The sequence below is a fragment of the Martes martes genome (assembly GCF_963455335.1).
Source record: "Martes martes genome assembly, chromosome: 7".
Taxonomy (NCBI): domain Eukaryota; kingdom Metazoa; phylum Chordata; class Mammalia; order Carnivora; family Mustelidae; genus Martes; species Martes martes.
The window spans coordinates 62,662,075-62,676,116 of record NC_137894.1 but is presented as its reverse complement, the minus strand read 5'-3'; the positions used below and the strand labels follow the sequence as shown (position 1 = coordinate 62,676,116).

General features: G+C 49.2%; 1 protein-coding gene across 5 annotated transcripts in view; it reads left to right on the top strand.

Annotated features, from left to right (window-relative positions):
- FRMD5 (FERM domain containing 5) overlaps positions 1-14,042 on the top strand; it is a gene marked incomplete at both ends in the record, with an annotated part of 311,249 nt that overhangs the window by 263,852 nt on the left and 33,355 nt on the right. For 4 of the 5 annotated variants that reach the window (XM_080808198.1, XM_080808197.1, XM_080808196.1 and 1 more), the window contains 3 exons: positions 4,419-4,523; positions 8,132-8,174; positions 8,419-8,497. In XM_080808198.1, coding sequence (XP_080664324.1) covers positions 4,419-4,523; positions 8,132-8,174; positions 8,419-8,497 — 227 coding nt within the window. Of the gene's footprint in view, positions 1-4,418; positions 4,524-8,131; positions 8,175-8,418; positions 8,498-14,042 lie in introns of those variants that run through there. The other variant, XM_080808200.1, reaches the window with a different exon arrangement.

The window sequence follows — 14,042 nt, the reverse complement described above, 5'->3', positions numbered from 1 at the left end:
CCCCTCCTTGCCGTGGCGTCCTGACACCCCCCCCTGGGCTCTTGTGCTCTTGGACTGCAGGTGCCCACTGCCTACCCTCCCTCTCACGTCTGCCTTCTCTAAGGGCCCATGAAACTGTGGCCATTTCCTCTTTAACAGCACATAGCCCAGGGACCAGGAAAGTTGTGATCGCTCTCGGCCTCTTCAAGACTCATGTAGTTTACACTTAAAATCTGCCTACCTTACGGGTAAGCTGATTAAATGAGGGGAGACCTAATGAGTGGGGACCTTTCTACACATTAGCCACTCTGATCGGGATGGGCGATGCCAGAGTCCCTGGGATTGACCCCACGACTGGCTAAAATAAAACTGCTCTCCTGGCCAGCATTATTGATTATGAGGCAGAAAATGCAATTAACCTTGAATAGTTTAGGTCACTGGCCCATGCCTGCTTACTGCTTGCTGCCTCAGTCTCCTCCCTAAAGAATAGAGAACCAGAGCCTGGAGCTCCAGGGAGGAGCAAGAATATTAATTCTCCCAACCTCAGAGTTGCAGAGTGAGTCTAAGGAGTCCGTCCATTGCTCTGCACACCATACAGAGAGAGTAAATGGGTTGCATGTAGATGCACTATTATTTTCAAATACTACTAGGTACTATTTTCCAATAGGTCCTATTGTGGTTCACAAAATATAAGTTTATTATTTAAGTGGATGCTTAGTAAGTTATTTCAACCCAGCGATATCTTTGGCGAGAGAATAACCTCAGAGGGTTCACTGGATTCGGGTGCTCTGCCGCAGCTCACTCGTGCTGAAGATAAGCATCCTCAGGCTTGGAACCCTGACCTGGTGACGAAACAGTAGTCACCTGTCAACCCAAGTGCCCGTCTCTCGAGAGGAATCAGTGGCACAACACTCAGCACACAACACAGGGTTTAGCGTGTGGCGTCAGAGCAACTGTAGGCAATGGGAAAAGAAGACAGTACTCCCTGGACTTTGCGTCCCACTGAAAGACAAGATTCGGCTGCCACAGAATATTCCAGAAAGCCCTAGACGTAGTGCAGGGAGACCATGGAAAGAGAATCCTTGGACACTGCTGGCTGGCTTCTGAAAGTACAAGGACAGGAAGTTTAAAATTCCTGAACTTGTCCCTGCCAGTGGCTTCTTGTAGGGAGGCTGCTGTGATGGTTCAGCTGACTGAGACCCCTCCCTGGCTGAAGGCTGCCTCAGGCCTCTCCACCAGCCACTGGCAAGAGTGTGCCAAGAGGAGTGGGTTACCTCTGTGAGGGTGCCACGGCAGTGCTCTGAGTTGATTCTGCCTTTGTGTTTCGGCTGGGAATTTAAACTTGATGGACTTCTACCATAAGGAGGGACTCTCTTTCTGCCTCTCTCCCCATCCCCCTCACCTCCCACCTAGCCAGAGAAATAGCAAATGAAGATGCTTTTCTTCATTAGTCTCTTAAGGGCCTTGTAGCTCAAAACCATGCCTCTACCACCAGTAGATGGAACCTGAGGGAACTATGACTTCATGGTGGGGAGCATCAGTTTCACCAGATGCTGAAAAGCAGCAAGAAAAAGATCCTTTTCTATTGATATAAGGGGAGTATAATGGAATTTTTTTTTCATAACAATCTGATGAGAAAAGCCATGTTTGCTTTTTCTTCCTGTGAAGTGGGAGAACTCTGAGTTTGGATCTATCGAATATAAAGTTCTCGCCAGCTCAGGTCCCTATGAGTGTATCTGAGCTGCCAGCTCCTGAAAATGAAAAATATTTTTATGGAATATATTCATATTTTTATTCATAAAAAATATTTTTATGGAAGACATGATTCTCATTAAAAGTTCTTGTGATTTCTCTCCCACAAGCACAGTTCCCCATGGCTACCCCAGGCTCCTGCTAATACAGTTGTTGTAGGGATGGAAGTGAACTACGTCAGCCATGAAAACTCACCCTACTGATCACCGTGAAGTAACCCCCTCGATACAAGGCAAAATTTTTAGAGAAAAATATTCACAATATGCAACTGGTTCTTAATATTCCAGTCCAGTAGCTGGGGGGGGGGGGGAGATAATAATACAGGACATGCCACATGGGATAGAGTTAAACATATTTCCTCTGCTCCCGGAAGAACCTTACAGAAGAGTTTAAGCTCTTCCCACACTCTGGGGTATCAGTGAGGAAAGAGTTGGCAGTCCCTGCCCAAAGAGACAGTTGTTGATGGAGTCTTTTGCAAAACCTGCCCAGAAGTCCCTGCGTGGTTTGTAACAAGTCTGCCCCGAGAGTAGCTCTTTCTGGTGGGAGATCAAAGGGTGTAAGGATAGGGGCAGCTGCCTTGGGGTCGTGCTGAGAGGGAGCGTGGGGCCAGCAGGAGAGGAAGGCAGGTGCCCTCATGGCACTGCTTCCCTTACTTGAGCTGCCTACTCGCTCATCCTTCCAATCCTGCCAGGATAAGCTTCTTAAGATATTTGCTGAGAGATCGGCTGTCCTGCCCTACTTCTCCTTGGAAAGTATAGGGTGAGCAGCCGGCAGGGAAGTGGTGAGGTGTAAACCTTTTGTGGAGGTTGGAAAGGTCTGCCCATTCTTGGAGCAGTACCAGGCCCTTGGGCCTTCACAAGGGTGAGATACATTGGATTTTAGAAGTCAGCCTTGCTTTTGGATGCAAATGAGACACAGTCCCTCCAGAGGTGATCATCTCCACTGAGCTGCAGAGACCACAGGGGACAGGCCCAGAGACTGCCGTCTTACAGAGCTCCAGATAACTCTGACGGCTTTCCACAAGCCATCCTCCTCCCAGCTCATTCCAAATACTGATGCTGGTCTCTGAAGGAGAAGATAAAGGTTTAGAAATGGCCTAATTTCCTAATTTATGAAAAATTTTAGCCAACCCTCCACCTTCTATCCCTTCAGTTGTTTGCTTATTCAGTGACTAATTGTTGAGGACCCAGCTGCCGTAGGCCAGGGCCCATGCTAAGTTCTGCGGGAGGTCTCCTGCCTTCATGAAAATTACAGTCTAGTAAGGGAGCAGACAGGAAAGAAAACCAAGTAAACAAATCAACAAGATAACTACAGACCGCCCTAAGTCCCAGGAAGGGAATAAGCAGGATAAATGGATCATAATTGGGAGGGGCCCTTCTGTAGGGGAAAGACCTCTGCAGAGAGGACATTTGAGCTGAGACCTCGAGAGAAGGCGTGGCCCCCGGAAGAGCTGGAGGAGGGGTGGTTCAGGCAGAGGGTGTACACACACCCAGGAGCCTCCTTGAGGCATCAGAGAGAGAAGCCATGGCGAGGGAGGGATCCGTGAGGAGAATGATTCGGGAGGAGTTCACGGGAGGCCTGAGCTAGGGTGTATAGAGCCTTGGAGGCCATGACTGGGAGTTTAGGTTTTATTCTGAAAGCAATGGGAAGCCATTGACAGTCTTAAGCAAGAGCGGTGACCTAATTAAAGATCACTGTGTGTTCATGGCCACATTGTTTGTAATAGCAGATTAGAAAGGCGTTCCCTGAAAACGGAGCTGGGTAAGTAATGTGGGTTCATCCCAGTGTCTGCAGCTTTTAAAAACCACGCGGCCTGTCTGTATGTACTGCCAGAGAAGGATTCGCAAGGGATGCTAAGGAGGGAAAAAAACAAGAAATAGAATACAGCGTAAACTATGTTGCCACTGTATTTTAAAAAGTGATGTATCTGTAAATAGGCTTGCTCGTGTATACAGTCCCACATTAGGGATCCACAAGGAGCTGGTCATGGGTTGCTTCTGGGGAGGGGAACTGAGGCACAGGGTGACTAGGGTGGAAGGGAGACTACTCTTCATAGTGTGTCCTTTCATATGTTCGAATACATCCGTATGCCTGTGTTACATATTCAGCAATAAAAGGTCCCATGTCTAAATCATGGTCACGTTGTTTGCTGTGGGGAGAGAGGGTGTTGAGAGATGGTGGTGGCTTGACCTTGGGGTTGGTAATGGGGATGGAGACAAGTGGGTGGATTCAGGATCTACATTAGAGGCAGGGCCGGCTGGCCTCGGTGTGTCCTACACTGACTTGCCCCGCTCCTGCAAGTTCTGGAAAGCTTCATGCATTTGAGATTGGAACTGGGCTTACCTGACTGTCCTCTGACTTCTATGACATCTTTGTGGAATGAAGCATTCTTGGGCTCCTTCTAGGTGCAAAAAGCCTTGGAACTCGAGACTGTCTAATGTATTACAATATGGAGGACGTGGTTACAGACACGTGCCCTCTCCATACCCTCATCCAACTTACAGACGATTTTTTTAAGTACTCTCTAGGCCCAGTGTGGGGCTTGAACTCATGACCCTGAGATCAAGAGTCTCCTGCTCTACCGACTGAGCCAGCCAGGTGCCCCTGAATGATTTTTAATGGCAATCAAAACAGAGTTACACTGAAGAAGCCCTATCGTTTCTCAGTGGAGCTTGCTTTCTTTGCAGAGAGATGCCAAAGGCCAGTACCTATTTGACCTTCTTTGCCACCACCTGAACCTTCTCGAGAAAGACTACTTTGGGATCCGCTTTGTGGACCCAGACAAGCAGCGGGTAAGTCAATATTTGAAGCACACATGGAGAAGAGGGTTGGTCAGTAGCCTGAGGCTTTGAACTGCCATGCGCACTCTTGAGTTTAGCCTCAGGTATCAGGGGCCACCCGGGCCCTGCAGTTGGGTGTCACCTCTTCAGATCACGTAATGAGATCAGGAAGCCACCTTGGCAGAGCTCAGCTAGTGTGGCCCGTCGTTTCACAGATGCTGAGAGGGCAGCCTCGAGGGCTGATGTGATCTGCCCAAAGCTGGCCAGCTGGCGGCAGAGTGGCGGAGCTGGCGTTCTTGTCTTTGAGCACAGGTCACAGGCTGAGCTTCTCGCACCTGCTTTCTAATAAATGAGCTGAAGCACACAGTTCTGGTTACAAAGGGCCTCACCATTCCCCAGTTTGGGCAGCACAGAGATAGAGCCCAACTGACATAGGCCTCTGAGCACCTTGCCAATGCTGTGGTTCTTGTTCTGCTCTGCAGACACGGGGCTCCTTCCAGACAGAGATGAGAACAGGTCCATCACCCCCAGGCCCCAGCCTCCCCCTCAGCTTCCTCTCCCCTGACCTGTCTCTTCCCTGCTGTGGCTCTCCAGATGTCGTCCATCTCTCTTTCCAGAGCCTGAACTGCCCTTTGCCCTATGAAGTCTCCATGGTCTTGACATATGCACTTTCCTCAGCTCTGGAACAGAGTATAAGACCCCAAAAGTGCCATGACACCAAGAAGCCACATGTCCTCACATGCTGTAGGTGTCCATTTACTATATAATGATGGGACTGTTTTTACAAGGGAGTTTCTTATTGTTTATTTTTTTGGTCTGAACTGTTTCTTAAGAAGGAAGGCCAGTCACCCCAAGTTCTCTCCATCTCCTAAAGAGAGTGGCTTATGAAGAAAAAGGGACAAAACATATCATTATTTTCTAGTTAGGTCAAAATGTGCTTGAGAAGAGTAAGAGAGTACATGGAGGGGATCAAGATTAAAAGCAGGAGGAGATAGAAAACTATAAAGAAATGGGGAAAAGGAGAAAGAAACATGTACAGAGTGGCTACCGTGTGCTGAGCTGTGCACCGAGCACAAACCTAGTTTTTCATCGCCTTTTAGCCGATGTATGTTGAGCACTGAGTTGTATCAGGCATGAAGCTAAAAGCTTCACATATGTTCCTTAATCCTTACACAAATGAGATGAGTATGCACAAGTCAAATAGCCATTCTCTGGATGAGGAAATAAAATCTCAGGTTAAGTTGTCACTTGCCCAAGGCATATGGCCTGCCAGTCTCCAACTCGGAGCTGTCTGGTGCCAGGCTCTGTGTGGGTCCTACTGAATTCGTACTGATAGTTTCTGAAGCTGTGTGACTGTACTGAGGGTTTAAGGAGAGTGGAGGGGCTCGAAAAGGTGCTTGAGAATTGTGGGGAAATTGTCACCCTAGATCTATCGACTCGTGGTAGAGATGGAGTGGATGAGCTCCCCGCTCCCATAGGTTCCCCTGAGGCACCAGAACCCAAGCTCACATCCACCCCCTTACTGCCTGCTCTGCACAGGTACCCCATGGGGTCTGGGAACTCTCCCGGTCCTTCCTGGATGAGCTGCCCTCTCTCCCCTCTCCCCTGTTGCTGGCTCAGGCCCAGGGCCCCACCCTGCTCTCAGCTTCTCCTTTCAAACTGGAGGCACCCTTTCCAGCCTCCAGAGCCTCCAGATCATGCCCCATTGGCCCAGTGGCCCAAATACAGGTGGAAACTCCCCTCTTTCTTTCCTCTTCTCCTGACTCTTCATCCCTAATCTCATGTTATCAGTCTGCTAGTGATTGTGGGACCCAGATTCAGCCAGACCACCGTAAAAGGTAACTGTGGCCATCACTTTCTTTTTGGGATCCTGATTTCTCTTGATTTCTCTATCAGACCCTTAAAATCTCCTGGACAAGCTGTGACAGCTTTCCCCTCCCCTCACACCCCTCTCGTATCTCCTCCAGCCTCTCCCTTCTTGAGCTCTCACTGCGGGGCGGACTGAAGTCCTCCTCTGCCCCAGCCAAGGGGACTAGACTTTTTGTTGTTCAGCTCCACCTCCCTTCTACTGAGAGCGCTTCTCACAGTCTTTCCTTGTAGTTTCGGTCTTCCGCTGTTTATTGATTTTAACCTATCAGTCATGTGCCTGGGGGCATTCTGTTTACTGAGCCCCAGACACTCGCTGCGTTCTCCTCGCTGCACACAATTCCGATGTGCTCCGATCAGACAGACCTCCTCCGCCTTCACAGGCTCAGCCTCGAACCCCACTTGTTTCCGTGCAATTTCATCTCTTGCCTTAGCTTCCCTGTGAAGCCAAGCCGCAGTGGGCCATGTAATGTGAGAAGAACCTCTTAACCACATTGAGTGGCTATAATGAGTTGCCAGCCTCATGGGAACTCAGATCAGAGGAAGCAAGAGAGCAGAATGTCAGCCCAGATTATCCATGTGGAGCTGACGGAAGAACTGGCTCTTAGTGGGTCCATTAGCTGTGTGACCCACAGCCCAGCCCAGAAGGTGAGAGCTGGGAATCACGGGAGGCCGGGATGCTGTCTGCACCGCCCTGGCTGCTTTCCTGCCAGAGGGAGGATTCGGCCAAGATGTTACACTAAATGAAAGTAGCCAAAAAGAGGGAGATGTGGACCCAGCACGGACCGGCTTCCTTTGTCCGTTTGGCAGCCGTGTCTCAAACACTGTTCAAGGTGCCCATGGCTGACAGTTTTCTGCCTTCACAGAGCTTATGGCTAATGGTTTCAGTCTACTTCCACATAATCCAATCCCAAGTAACAGCAGTTGTAGCTCTCTGCAAACTCTCAGATTTCCTGATTAGCATAAAAGCAACAAACATCAATCATAGATTTTATAAAGCATTCATGTAGAACTGGGAAACAGTTATAGAATGATCTCGTTGCTTCCTTCCTGCAATCGTTAAGTACCACGAGAAAAAAGGTATTGCTACTATGTCCTGCCTCTATGAAAATCCAGGGGGGAAAACGATACTTTCCTACACATTAGTTGTGGTTAGTTATCTTATGAGACTGAGACTTTAAACATCTCTGGATGCCCTAACACAGGGGTTGGCAATATGCTGTTCAAAGACAAGAGTGTGCACCAGCCATTCCTGCCTTCTCACCACTGATGAACTTCCACCTGTTGACACTTTCTAGAGCCCCGACCAATAGCCTCTGGCCCCCCTGCCCCCCTGCTGCCCCCCAAAAAGCTGGCACATAACATGAACACACACAACCCACTAACGTCGGCATCTCCCTGCTCAAGACAGGCGGGGCTTTGTCCCCATCACACAAATGTGCATTCGCTTGTGCCTGCTGGTGTGCTGGGAATGTGGCTCGGAGCTCTGGCACCCTGCTTTGGAAGGCAGCATTGCCAGACAAGCCCAGAAATGACATGTAAAGCTGGAACTCTTCCCCCTTCACAGCTGGTTCCATAGGGGGCTTACTTCCAAAAACCCTATCACTTTCTATTCTCCAAGCCTACGTATCACAAGCTTTGGGGAGGCTTTCACCCTGGGCTACGATCTGTCCAGTTCTCTCAAGTGGGTACAACAAGGTATATTGGACGCCGCTTCTCATTCGGGTTTTCTCTTCCTGTGTTCTCTGTTGCAGCATTGGTTGGAGTTTACAAAGTCTGTGGTGAAGCAATTGAGATGTAAGTCTTCCTCCTGAAAAGGTGGGAAGCCTCACCCCTGGGTGGGGGCATGGGGGTGGGGGATGAAACCATCCGAGTTCAGTAAGGCTTGGTAATTGTTCACCATTTCCCATGTAAGCTGGCCCTAAACCTGTGAGGATTTTCTCATGATGGTTCAGGAGCCCGTGCATCCCAGTGGGGAGGGAAGCCCAGTGATACTCTGGGAAAGGTCTTTCCTGAGACGGGCACGCCTCTGTCTCCGCAGCCCAGCCTCCGTTCACCATGTGTTTCCGCGTGAAGTTTTACCCCGCGGATCCTGCTGCCCTGAAGGAGGAGATAACCAGGTAAGGCAGAACTTCCCGCAGCCACAGAGACCTGTTGGAGAGGATGGGAAAGAGGGACTGGAGCCTCTCAGAGCCTCTATTTTGGAAGCTTCTCACTCTTAGAAGGAAGGAATCTTCCTAAATAGAACCTTACTTTTGTGTTTCGTTTCCACATGCTTTCTTTGCTCACCCACTCAATAGAACTGGAACAGAGTGAGCTTTCCTTCGAGTGTGAATACTTCATTTAAACTGGTTACCTACAAAAGGGACCTGGAGTCATTAATTAATCAAAAGTATTTTTTTCTCTTACCAAGGGTGTGGCCCCCGTGGATGTTTTTGGAGAGGGTGGGTTGCTTTTGTTTGGGGGCGGCAGGTGCTTGAAATAGACTCCAGTGGCCTCATGTACTTGGGAAATGCCAAAGCAGGACACTGCAGAAGAAGCCGGCAAATACTGAAGATTGTAAATCCACGTGGATAAACTCCAGTGTGCTGAGGGATCCGGTCCGTGATGAACTCTTCCTTGTGGGGGCCGTGTTCTGTGGCGGGCAGACAGCGGCGTGGGATGAATCCTGTTTCATCCAGCACCACCTGAGGATGAGAAAGAGCTTCCGGGCCCATGTCATCCTACAAGAGGGTCAAAGAGTAGGCGCTTCAAAGCTTCCCCAGGGTTTTGTATATATGAGACAAATTCACTCTCAAAGTCTTGCCTCAGGCATCTTGCTCTGTACCAGGGACCCCTAATTTTTATATTAGAAATACCTAATTTTGATATCTGCAGAATGGTGGAGAGGGCAGGGCCCTAGAGCAAGAGCGAGGCCAGGGAAGCCTAGAGCCAAGGAAGAGAGCGCTCTGCCGGCTCTCTGCTCCCCCTAAAACCTGGGAGACTGCGGAGACTGGGATGAGGCCATGGCCAGTTAGAGACTCTGTCTTCTCAGTCTTTGCTGTTTCCTTCCAGATCCTTAGCTGCTTGGGAGAATTCCAAAGAGAGGAAAGAGGAGGGAAGAAGGAATACAGACTTAAATTTGCTTCCTCTTCCGAAGAGCGTGCCACTAGCTTTATGTCAGATAAAAGGAGCTAAAGTTTCTCAGAGAAGAAAAACGAAGAAATGGGGAGAGAAGAGGGCAAGAAACGAGGCTAAGTAATGTGAAGAAAGCAGAAGTGGGACAGGGAGGAAAAGAGGCTTCTTCACATGGGCCCCAGTGGGAGTCTGGGGAGAATTGGTGGTACCATCAGAAGGATGAGGAAGGCTGTTTCTTCGGAACGCTAGGGACAGTGTACGAGCAACACCTTTGAAGCCCTGAGGTCAGCAAGGTGTGTTCATGCTCCTTACAGGGCATGGAAACGGCAGGTTCTGCTCACCTGCATGGAAGTAGATGGAGCTCCCACTTTCTTCATCCAATTACAGGAGGACTGTGCGGTTTTAGGAGCACGAGCCCGCCCTGCTTGGGACCTTCAGAGTCCGAGCCTCACTCTGAGCCTGTCCCTCTCCCCACTACCCGCTTCCCTGCCGAGAGATGATGAAGCCAGGGCAGACCCAGAAGGCCACACTGCTGTCCACATGTCTGGACAAACTTAACAGCTCTTTCTTGAGAACCTAGCACCTTGCCTTCCAACCCCACACCTCGGGATCGCCCGGTCTCCACCTCACTCAACCAGCAGCGAGGGTGACAGGGATGATTCTAACAACTCAGTGAGCGGCCGGTGAGAGCACCGCAGGCACTCGGCTTTCTGATTCCATTCAAGGGCAAAAATATGTGGTTATCTTGGCCCTTAGGGGGAGCTCTTAACAATAGAATTTTCTAAATCAGGTGTTCCTCCATGACACTAATGGAACAGACTCTCCTATCCAGAGGCAGCAGAGACCCGGAAGCTCGGATCCTATTTCTGTCATTTCTCATCTCTGTGGCCTTGGACCTAAGATACGTAACTTGACCTTCAGATTGCTTATCGATAAAATGAGGAGAGTAACAGCTCCTGCACAAAATTGTTGGGAGAACTGACCACTACCCGAGGGTTTTGTACTTTGTGATACACACCCCCACCGCCCTGGGCAAGCCTTGTGCGCAGCAGAGGCTGCCGGATGGAGTCCATGGTCCTTGGACCCCCAAGGGCTCTGTACAGGGCACGGATACAGTTAGCTCTGGCTTTTCTCCTTTGTTGAGGTGGAAAGGTGCTCCTTTTCTGAGACTTCCCGCTCCTTTGTCCTTTTCCCCCACCAGCTAGAGTCCTACCACTTAAGCAGCTAACTTTTGAGGGCTCAGAGAAAAAGCTATCCCAGGTAATCAGTCATCCAAGTCCTGGTGGCGCAGCACCAGGACCACGGCCAGGCTCCTCTCCAGGTCAGCAAGCTTTAAAGGTACCGACAAGGGTGTGAGCGCCTCCCCCTTCTGCATACCTCTGTGCTGAGCGTCCTCCTCCTCCTCGACTATTCTCCCCTTGCTCTCCACCTCACCAGCCCTCCTTCCCCAGATGCATTTTCCAAGCATTGCTGGGGGTGTGAAGTGCAGGGTGCGTTGGCCTGATTTGGCCATTCTGTGGAGGCCTTGGAATTAGCTGAGTCTTTCTGCTCGTTCATTTCCCTGCTGATCTTGAGAGAGCAGGTACCTGCCCCAGCCTCACTCAATACCCATAATTCATTCCTGGCTTGGAACCCTTCATGCCACCTTCCTGCCAAACTAATTTAGCTGTCAGTGTGTTTTTTCCTAGCAATTTCGGTCCTAAATTTCAATGCCGTCTCAACTATTCCCATAAAGCCAGACTGAGAGGAGGGGATGAAATAAGGCGTAAAGCACTGCACTTCCATTTATCTCTTGGACTCTCTCCAGATGATAAATTTAGTTGCCAAATCCTGATTAATCTCTTTTGTCATTTTTTAAAGTAATAAATAGATTTCCTTGTCTGAACTAGAGATAAGGCAGAGAAAACGGGGATTAGGCTCCAGATTTGGCGTTTAACAGGGACCGCAGGTGTGTGAACTCTTGGAAAGATCAAATAGTAGAAGGAAGCTGACTGCAAATGGGCCCCCACCTTCTAAGGAAACAAACTGCCTGACACATGTTTGAGCGGGGCTGCCCGCAAAAAATATGAATAGAATGACCGGATAAATGTGAGAACGAATGAAGTTTATGGGTCATAAGTTCCTTCAATGAACATCACTTGAGCCTACTCTAGGCTAAGATGGCCTGGTCAGCATTTTCTATAAAAGGCCAGAGTCAGTATTTTAGACTTTGTGCACCATATGGTCTCTGGCCCAACTCCTCAGTCCTGCCTTTGCAGTGCGAACGCAGCCGGAGACTCCTAAATGGATGAGTATGGCTGCATTCCAGTAAAATTTGTTTTATTTCCCTGGAAACTCTGGTGGCAGGCTGTAGCGTGCCGACCCCAGACTAACATGTTGAAAAGAGCTGGGTTCAGATTCCGGGTTCTTTAACTAACTGGTGAGACAAGGCAAGGGACAGTCTCTCCAATCAGTCAGTGTCCTCATCTATGAAGCAGAAAAAAACCAGTAGTCACCTCCCAGAGTCATGGTGAGGACTGCGTGAGAGGGTGCGTGTTAAACAGCATGGTGGCTCACTCAGTATGGCTGGCGTGTGACTCTTGATCTCAGGGTCATGAGTTTGAGCCCACATTGGGTGTGGAGCCTAGTTACAACAAACAAACTACAGTACAGTGTGTGGCTGACAACAGGCATTCAGTAAATCATTATTACTTTGTTTTGTTATTGTCATCTGTCTCTCCGCTGGAATGTAAGCTCCTTAAGAGTGGGGGTTCTGTTTTGTTCCCTTCTGTATTCCCAGCACCTTTGGCAGTGCCTGGCTCATGTAAGTGCTCAGAAGTGAATGGATGGATGGATGGATGGATGATGCGTGGGAGGGAGGGTGAGTAGGGGAGCTAGGCACAAGATGTACAGGCTCTCTAGAATATTAAAAGTAAATTTGAAAAACATCTCTGACTGCAAGGAGATGATTATAAGATTATAGAGGAAGCCAGGGACAAAGAACCTGATGAAGGAAAGTCCAGGACCAAAGTAAGAACTCTTTGGAGAAACTCTTCAAGAGATACCCGTTCTTTCCAGAGGTCAGAACCTTTAATTCTGGAACCATCTGTGGATTCATCTCCACCCTCTGATATCAGAAAGCACAGTATACAGCCAACACCTTGGAGACATGTCCATGTCACAGAAAGACAAGTTTTCCTTGGCTGTCTTTTTAGATTTTCACTTACTCTGCCTTTGGATAGTCCCAATTCATACTTCCATTAATTTAGGACAACATTGGCATTAAAAAAAAAATGGAGATGAGGCCAGGAAGAGATTGGCAAAATTTACCCAAAGAAGTGTCCTAAGGAATAAGCTGTTGTCTTAAATCTGGTCTAAGGCTGATTTCTTCTTTGGTTCCAATGAGAATTTCTCTCCAATGACAGAGTTCTCTTGACTTGATTTAGGACCCCTCTCTCTCTAATAATTAGCCGAATTACCACGGAGGTAGAAAAAGCATTAGGCCCTGAGGCCTAAGGAGGCCTTCCTTGATTCTGGTCACTGTTTATCACCTCAGACAAGTTACTCTACGTGTCCGGTCTTCTGTTGCTTCACATAGGAGAGAATTAGGCTCTTTCACTCCTTTTCTAAGGTTCTGAGATGGAGTAACCATCTAGCTTGCCCACCTGGAGCTGGCTGGGCTGGGTAACCCTGGCAGGCAGATCTCTTCCCTGGTAACAAAGTGGCCCCAGTGGCAGTGTCTCAGGCAAAGGGATAGTCTTCCTCAGACCCATGTGTGGCAGGGGAGAATATGCCACGTTCTCTCGAGAATAGGTCTAGGGATGCTATGAGTCATGTGGAATACATTCTCATGTCCAACAACAGCAACACATTGGTTACCTCTTTCAGTGAACAAAACATGAAGCTTGATGAACGTCACCGTGGCAGAAAAGGGAGGGGGACCTAGTACAGCTCTGTCCCCTGAAGCCGATGGCCGATTCTTTCATGAGCTCCCTTCTTCTTGACTTCAAAAGCTGTGCTTTGTTTTTTAGGACGTTGACTTGTCCCCCCTTTCCCAGCAGTTGCTGTACCATTGCCCGGCAGTATTCCCGTGGTCTTACCCTTGACCCCGCCATAGCTGTCCTACCTCCATTAATCTGAAGAAACCCCACTCAGTAGTGGAAACCTGTATACTTCCCAGCTCACTGAGGCACCCACCATGCACCCATCAACAAAGATGCCTCATGGGGTGCCATGGTGTAGTCTGTCAAGCATTGGCATTTGCTTTCAGCTCAGGTCATGATCCTGGGGTCCTGGGATCGAGCCCCTAGTTGAGTCGGGCTCCTCCTCAGCAGAGAGCCTGCTTCTTCCTCTCCCTCTACCTGCTGCTCCACCTACTTGTGCTCTCTCTCTGTCAAATAAATAAAATCTTTAAAAAAATAAAGGTGCCTCATAAAGACAATGGTTCTCGGTGTCAGGAGGCGTTTGTCCCCTCTGCGTGGGAAGGGAGCAAATCAGAAGGTCCAGCAGGGCTTTTTCAAACCTGGGAGACACACACAGATTCTGACATGCTCCCCCCAGGGGACGTTC